Source organism: Poecilia reticulata, linkage group LG9 (genome assembly GCF_000633615.1).
Source record: "Poecilia reticulata strain Guanapo linkage group LG9, Guppy_female_1.0+MT, whole genome shotgun sequence".
NCBI lineage: Eukaryota > Metazoa > Chordata > Actinopteri > Cyprinodontiformes > Poeciliidae > Poecilia > Poecilia reticulata.
The window spans coordinates 24,239,612-24,248,686 of record NC_024339.1 but is presented as its reverse complement, the minus strand read 5'-3'; the positions used below and the strand labels follow the sequence as shown (position 1 = coordinate 24,248,686).

Here is a 9,075-nt window from a genome sequence, read left to right as displayed (position 1 = left end):
CTTCAATACAAGAAATACGCTCTTTATTAAACAACACAAAAAAAAGTAAACAGCGACAAGCGGGTGGCCCCCCCTGTGGTCGATGTCATCTCTGCAGCCGGTGGTAAGCGGAAAAGTCCTGCAAAAGAAAAGAAAGATCAAACAAAACAAAACCCAAACAAAGACGGGGTGGGCAGGCAGGTGAGGGAAGAGCCACCTCCGTAGGGCAGAGCTGGGTAAAGAAGCCGACTCAGCTCCAAGCCAGCTTCAACTCCTCTCTTCTTCCCTCGAGCGCTGAAGCAGGCTGCTTATATACCGAGGACGCGCTGGGCCTGGCGAATCCTGGGCCCGCCACAGGCCCACCCCTTCTGCTCCGCCTCAGGATAAAACACAATAAATGACGGACCCCTCCACGTGAAGTGGAGGGGGACGTCACAACGGCTAAAGCTAAAAGTGCAACACCTTAGTTTTGTATTCATTGTTGAAGAAAAACTGTGAAGGTAAAAATCGTAATTTTTCCAGGGGAGCAAATAATTACAGTTTCTGTGCCAGCAAATATCACAAGAAACTGATTTAGTATAATCTCTTTAGTAAAGGGGCCATAGCAGGAGCCAGGGCCAGTCCTATGCAGGCACTGGTCCCTGTGTTCACAGTCACCAGTAAATCTGATCTCTGAGCGAAATAACAAATATATTTCACAGCTTTTAATAAACAGTAAATAGTAATTTAAAAATAGATTTTGGATTTAATAGTGAGCTGGAGAAGAGATGTTAAAATTGAACTCTCCATTGAACTTTCATTAGCATTTTTACAGCATTTTAGATGGGCAGAAAGCTAATAAGTATTTTAAGTAATACAAAATGCAACCTTCTGGCAACTGCTGAACCAGCTGTGTTCACTTGTATACTTTTTTTAAGTTTCACTCAATTCCCAAAAGACTGTGTCCCATCTTTTAATTTTTACAAGTGTCGTTTGTGGTGAGCCTGAGGGAATTTAGATGTTTTCTCCCAGGCTATAATCCTCTAGAACTCATCCACAAATCTTTTGACAGCTTTAATTAGATTTTTTTTCTCTCTTATTTGTCTTTTTTTTTTATTTGAACTGTTGAAGAGCAAAATATGCTCCACACTTTACGATTATTCACTCTAACCACACAAAATCTGAATCACCGTTCTGCCAAATTCCTCATGCTGTTATGAACATTTGAAAGGGAATTAGCTTAAAATGAAGTCAAAATATGCAAATCCCAGTTTTGCGCACCTGTTTGGATTTATCCCACTGCTTTTCTATTCCACACCAGACTGAATCCCATTACATCCCAATTACACAGGCATAATAATAAGTGTTAAATTGACATTATCAGATCCTTGAATGAAGCACCCCCTGCAGATGCATTTATTTCTAATGTACTTCATCCTGCTGTCATTAAGCACACATTGAACCTTTTAATAATAAACCAGAGAGCTTGTGTCCCTGTGTGATGAATATGTATTAGGATGGTCAAACCTTATATTTTTTAAGAGGGAACATTCATAAATTTAGAAAGGGATCATATAAAAAAAGGTTTGCATGACATGGCTGAGGAATAAAATGTGTTGCACGGAGATAATATGAATATGGTTGGCACATTAAAATGTCATTAAAACGTATAGCTGCAGCTCAGTAAACAAATATTATTGAAAACCAATTTTTTTGGAATTCAGCTGAAAGATTTACAACTGCATTACAGTTGTAATTCCATTGCAATTACAACTGTATACTAACGTACACAGATTCGTCACAAAGTGATTCGTGGGAATTTTAAAAAAAGATTTATATATATATATATATATATATATATATATATACATTAAGTGCACACACTGAACAGTACATTACTTGTATTACAGTAATGTAAAAAAATAATCTAACCCCACGGTGCCTTCTCTTTCAGGTATTCCAGGGGAACTTCGACAACGACACGCACAGAAAGAATGTGATAGATCCCCCAGTCTACGCTCGGTTTGTGCGGATCCTTCCCTGGTCGTGGTACGGCAGGATCACTTTGCGTGTAGAAATACTGGGATGCACAGAGCAAGAGTGATGCCTCTCCCTTCTCCATCTTTCTGTCCATCATCCCCCTCTTCTTTGGAATACTGGAATCTATCAAGCAGTTGCTCAAAAATAAACTGTTCAACCTGTAAAAATAAATTAATTTCCAATTTTTTTTTTTCAAGGAATAAGCATCTAAGTGGTGGTGGGGTCTTGTTAGTTCTTTTGTACAATGATTTCAAACCTGCCTCCTAGTTCACCGTTTCAGTTTCCTACTTAAAAGCGTGATCTTTGTCTTTTTATTCCTCTCAAGAATTGCCATCCTGTTTGGAATGAACTTCTGTAAGATATTTGGGTCAGGGTTAGGGGTCAGAATGGGGTCTCACTGGTGGTTTTACTGTGGAAGCTATTGTACAGTGTCACTTTTTAACAAAGACGTTAAAACTGTCTGTCGTGCTTCATGGGACATTATTAACCGACTTTGTATCATGACTAAACTGTCCAAGAAAATAAGAAAATATAACAAAACATGTTTTTAATTTCATAATTGAACCCCCTTCAAGCCATGAATACCCTCAAAGGAAAACATTCATCACAAAATTATTAACACACTTGTATTATATGTAAAAGATTAAGAAACTGCATGGTACGTGAATTATAAATGTATATTACGACAAATCATGAAAAACCTCCAGTCCTGAGAGCAAATAGCTTTGAATTAGGGACCTATTTTTATGTGCATTTTTAAATAGTTCTGACACCTTACTTTACACTTAATAAAATTAGTGCTTTGTGACACAACAAGCAAACACTGCAGTTAAGGAGTTTTACTGCAGCACTGACACTGAAGCTTACGGGCTTTATTTATTTATCCTATTTGTTGCTCCCTATTTCTGATTGTAGCTGGTCTTTTTCTAAAACGTTATCTTCTGTGCTCATTCCTTTTTTCTACTCTATTGTCAGATTTATGAAATATGTTGTAACGTCCTCATGTTGTCTTGGAAATCTAAGATGAATTGATTCAAAAGCTCAGGATAGATTTCATTCACAATACTCCCATATATATAACCACTTGAATAATGTTTGGCCAGCTAAGCATACTATAAATTTATTGCATACAGAAAATAGCAGATGAGGGAAAGAAATGACTGAAGTCATCAGCATAATGTACATACATCAAATAGTAAAGTTTTTTATGTCTTATAATGAACAAAATATTAATTTGCAAATTTTCAGAAGAAAATAAATGCAGACTGTGTTAATAAAAGTGTGTAATTTGATCATGGGCTATACCAACAATAGAGAACTCTAGTGTTTATTGCAGGGTACCTAAGTATTAAGGTTTTGTGTTAAAAACTGTACTTTTATGTAAAGTAATGCTTGCAGGACACAAAACTACATAAAACAATTGCATAGGCATTACAGATGTGCCATAACACCAGTCGCGTCAAAACCTTATAACTTTGTTGCACTATTTTGTATCTGATTTGCATTTCACCAGAGATGTACAACTTTGGGTTTAACAACATTATTACAGCATCACTTTTCCACGTACACATACTGTGGAATAGGCGACGATTCCCAACTAAGAAAGGCTCTCATGGTTTTCACAAAGGACCAGGCAGCATCCATACCACACAAAGGTCCTAAATCCTAAATTGCTGCAGTTACTACTTATTTTCATACTGCGTTGTGTAGAAATTCATTCTGCGCCAACAAAGATTCACTCACCTTTGCAGACTGAGTAACATAGAGGCTCTCTCAGCATTCGGTCGGACCTGTTTTTATTAATTAAGCTAACAATTATTTGAGCAATTAGAGGTACTCATATATTTTGTATAAAGTAATTAACTTTCATTCAAAAATGGGTAGAAATTCGATAAAATTGTGACGGTACATCGCAGCAGAATTAAATTACTCTGCACCGTCAGAACTGAAATTTTACACCCTTTATCCCAATACGCATACACTGTACAAAATGGAGACTCGTTATATGGAACACATATAATGTACTTCAGAGATTGGACAGAGCTTGATGTTTCAGAAAATGGTCTTCATTCCTCTACTTTTTGACAGGCATAGACACCATTTTATATTATGTGACAAAATATCTGGCAAGTTAAGAAACAGTGTGATTGTTTCTTTTACATTTATACAGTTTTTTCCTGCATAAAGTCACTTTTTCTGTTTGGGTAAACAAACTAAGCTTTGTAGGCTATTCTGTGGTTAAAAGTTGGTCTGCCAAATTTATTGAGTGCTACATTCAGATATGTGCCACATATGATTTACGGTTCGTTGACTCTCAAACGTTCTCTCAACAGCCAAATAATTTGACTGCATGTTTTTCCTCTAATGACCACAGTTGTTTACATTATTTCATCTGAAAACATGCAAGTTAAAATTGACTTCAAACATTTTCCTACTTAAGTCTGTCCTAAAATAGTCAAGAGCACAAGTGCAAAATTTCGATAAAATTTACGTAGTGTGGTTTTGTACCGGGAACTTTTTTTGAGTAAAAAAATCTACCAGTAATGTTTGTAATAAGTTGGAAAAGTGGAGCTGATCCGAGCATACACAGTATATAAGACACTTGTGTGATACCCTTCTACTCTGTAATGTCGCTGATATAAAAAGGAATGACTTTGAACAATTCACTTGTGTAAGTTGCACTGAACGCCTTTGCTGTAGATCGTCATTATGTGAAAACTGTTCTTAGTGTGAATCAGTGACTGCCACTCTGTAGGTTTGTGAGCAGAGAATAAATGCATTAATTGTGTCTCACAATTTTTTGGGCTATTTAAATTGTGACCCATAAATGCTTTATTGCCAAATAACTGTCGTGGCCAAAATCTGGACTGATCAATCTTTGTTACTGGCTTTTACTTTCAGCATGTATGATGGAGCAGGGCTGCTACAAAGTTTTCAGGACGTTTGCATGATGTACAAATGAAAACATTACAGTATAACAAAGATGTCCACACCACGCAATCTTTCTTCATATATATCTGCAGTGTAACTCCTTTTTACTTTACGCCTCCTGTCAGTTTGTCTTGCACATTGTAAAACTTCATTTAACATGTTCAAAATGGAAGCAAAGTGAGAAGCCATGCTGTCCTTGTATTTCTGTGTCATCTGTTCATAAATTGTTTCTTACCTCCTATGTCTACATCTAGAAAAGTAAGCAGTTTGAACACTGGTTAGGTTTAAGCCTGCATAGGGGGGAGAGACTGTACAGTAAAAAAAATGTTGCTTCAAACAAACTCTTTCAGTTTGACAAATAAAAACATATGTGTGAAAATAGTGTTGACTCTTCTTTTAACTTGACAGCATACCTTATCATCCCTTTAGTAAAGTTAATTGAATTGAATTAAATGTATTCATACTTTTTTCTTCAAATTTTGTCATGTTGGAAAACACAAACCCATCCATTCATTGTCTATAGCTCACTCAGTCATTGGGAGAGAGGTGGACAAATGATGGACAAATCACCAGTCCATCTCAGGGCAACACAGAGGCCCATAGGACAAACAACCACACGCCTAATAGCAATTTACAGAGACCACTTAACACAGTAGTCATGACTTTGGACTGTGGAAGGAATCCAGAGGCAACCCATACATGCACAGCGCAGAAAGACCCGGACTTGAACCCAGAGCCTTCTTGCTGGAAGGCAATGAAGCTGGAGATGATGCATGGTTTTCAAACTGTTTACAAATAAAAGTCAGAATATTCCCCCTTCAGTATGGTACTTCTACCTAAAAACTTTAGTGAACTCAAATGTCTCCAGAAATTACCGTAAGGGTAAATAGAGTCCAGCTGTGTGAAATTTAATCTCTGTATATTGTAAATACTGCAGGTCTTTGAAGGCCTCAGAAGTTTCTGGGAGAACATGAGAAGATAAACAGCATCATGAAGACCAAGATGCACAGCAGACAGGGCAGACATAAGGCTGGGGACATGTTTAAAGAAAGGTTTGGTTATAAAATAATATCCCAGGTCTAAGATATCTCATAGTGCTACGTTCAATCCATCATCTTAAAATGGAGAACTGCACAGCTGCACACCTCCCAAGACAAGGCCGTCCACCTAAACTGACAGGCCAGGCAAGGACAGCACAAATCAGAAAAGCTTAGGGGAGAGACTGTCAACTATACAACTATTATCTGTTCACTCAACAAATTTGGGCCTTATGAAAGAGTGGCACAAAGAAAGCCTTAAGAAGTCATATTTACAGATAGCCTTGAGCCATGTGGGGCATCAGGGGTGCAGGGAAAGAGTAGGGATACCACAAACATGAAAGAAATCTCTGATTATGATATAAAAATTTAATTTTTCAGGGTGTTTGCTTAATGTTCTCTTATATAGTCCTGTAATTAAATTTTGCTTTGTACACTCATGGAATGAACTGAGAGATTAAAGTATCAACGTGTGCAAACTTGAGTTCCAATAAGATACAGATAATCATGGGGAGTGTAAAAGTAAACCTTGTTTGACTAAGAACGGGGAAGATTTTAATAACATTGCCTTTTGTAGATGATTTTAGGTACTTTTATAATCAATAGACTGTTCTTTTGTCTTGTGCATAATAAACAATCTTACTTTACAAACTATCTCAATTTTGTAAGTGGCCATCAGGTATTTATAAATCATTGCAGTTGCAAAACCATTATCACCTTAAAATGTTAACTTTGCTAATTCTTCTCTGCCACTTAGTTATCAGCTCACTGCATTTACATTGTGGTATTATTAAAACATGTAAATCTGTGAAAGAGTCTTGCTGAAATTGAATCTAATTAGCAGACAGAGCTGTACTAGCAGGGCAGTAAGTTCAAGTGAAGAATAGAGGATCTGAAGTTCATTTTTGTGGATCAATAGCCTAGAGATGGGTTTAATTAGCACAAAGATTCTGCTCTGTAAACTAACTTAATTTTAGCACAGAATGCAAAACAACTTGATTGTCCAGAGACTAGGTAGCTCATAAAGCCAATCCAGGAACCAAGAATCCTGCAGCAAGGACAAGGTCATAAGATTTTACCAAACCCACAAAACACATGTGGACTGAACAACCAAGCTCTTATGACCTCTACTCCACAAAAAAAAAAATGAGTCCACAGCTCCACAACCTGGTTAAAGGCCATGATTTTTGTCTGATTCAATTCTATTCTAGAATTGCGTCTCTCGGGATGGCTGCATGTTGGCGTTGATCTGTTACCTAGATTTTGATTTTTTTCTTCTTTAAACATTTGATTTCTGTTTCTCTAAGAAAAAAATAAAATTTTTTGACAATTATTCTCTCTGGGTTTACATGCTGTTCAACTGGGTGGACTTTTGCATATATTATATATATATATATATATATATATATATTTTTTTTTTTACTTTGCTCATTTGTTTGGATGATATGTAATCATAGCAACAAAAGGATCAGCTGATTAACATTGCAAAAGCTGAAATGAAGTTAAAGCCAGAAGATTTTAACCAGGCCTCACTCTCTGCTAATCTACCAATGTTTCAACAATTTGTCAGCTGCTCCACCAGAGAAAACAAGAACCTTTATTTTAAGCAAATGTCAAGGATTCATATATCTCCATCGCAAAAGCTCCTCTGGGAAAATCAGATCACAGTCTTGTTTTTCTAGGCTCACAATATGAACAAATGTTCAGTGATAACCTGTGAAGAAAAGGAGAGTGAGAAAGTGGTCTGAAGAAGCCCGAGACTCTCTCGGCCCTTCTCTCTTTCTCTCTTCTCTTTGCCCACATGAAGAGGACATCAATACCATGAATGAGTGTGTAACTGACTCCTACGGTCCTAAGCCTTGTGGGCTGGGTTGTGTGCCTACCCTTTTTATTTCCTCCTTGTTCAGGTTGTTGTGCTATGGATCAGAACCTCATTCCATTTCCTCCTTCCGGTCTCTCTCTGCTCTACCAGAGCATGATACATGGCATTCTGCTCTGTTGCTGGGCCTCATCTCCTCCTCATGCACATTTGAGTTTATTTTTGCATCCCAACACTCAAATACATGTACAGTCATATGAAAAAGTTTGGGCACCCCTATTAATCTTAATTATTTTTATTTCTAAATATTTGGGTGTTTGCAACAGCTACTTCAGTTTGATATATCTAATAACTGATGGACACAGTAATATTTCAGTATTGAAATTAGGTTTATTGGACTAACAGAAAATGTGCAACATACATTAAAACTAAATTTGACAGGTGCAAAAAATTTGGGTCCCCTCATCATTTTATTGATTTGAATACCCTTAACTACTTTTCACTGACTTATTAAAACGCAAAATTGGTTTGGTAAGCTCAATAAGCTTTGAACTTCATAGCCAGGTGTAGCCAATCATGAGAAAAGGTATTTAATGTGGCCAAATCCAAGTTGTTCTCCTATTTGAATCTCCTCTGAAGAGTGGCATCATGGGCACCTCAAAACAGCTCTCAAATGATCTGAAAACAAAGATTGTTCAACATAGTTGTTTAGGGGAAAGGTACAAAAAGTTATCTGAGATTTCAGCTGTCAGTTTCCACTGTGAGGAACATAGTAAGGAAATGGAAGACCACAGAGACAGTTCTTGTTAAGCCCAGAAGTGGCAGAGAAGAATGATGAGAACAGTCAAGGACAACCCACAGACCACCTCCAAAGACCTGCAGCATCATCTTGCTGCAGATGGTGTCACTGTGCATTGTTCAACAATTCAGCACATTTTGCACAAGGAGAAGCTGTATGGGAGAGTGATGCGAAAGAAGCCGTTTCTGCAAGCACGCCACAAACAGAGCCGTTTTGAGATATGCAAAAGCACATTTGGACGAGCCAGCTTCATTTTGGAATAAGGTCCTGTGGACTGATGAAACAAAGATTGAGTTGATTGGTCATAAAAAAGGCGTTATGCCTGGCAGCAAAAAAAAAAAAAACAGCATTCCAAGAAAAACACTTCTTACCCACTGTAAAATTTGGTGGAGGTTCCATCATGCTTTGGGGCTGTGTGGCCAGTGCCGGCACTGGGAGTCTTGTTAAAGTTGAGGGTCGCATGGATTCCACTCAATATCAACAGATTCTTG

The 9,075-nt window shown here is 37.4% G+C and overlaps 1 protein-coding gene across 2 annotated transcripts in view; it reads left to right on the top strand.

Moving 5' to 3' along the window:
• Nucleotides 1–5,310, top strand: part of edil3a (EGF-like repeats and discoidin I-like domains 3a) — a 265,981-nt gene extending 260,671 nt beyond the window's left edge. For both annotated transcript variants that reach the window (XM_008418884.2, XM_008418883.2), the window contains one exon: nucleotides 1,913–5,310. In XM_008418884.2, coding sequence (XP_008417106.2) covers nucleotides 1,913–2,062 — 150 coding nt within the window. In that variant the 3' untranslated portion in view covers nucleotides 2,063–5,310. The remainder of the gene's footprint in view (nucleotides 1–1,912) is intronic.
• Nucleotides 5,311–9,075: the final 3,765 nt, after the last annotated feature.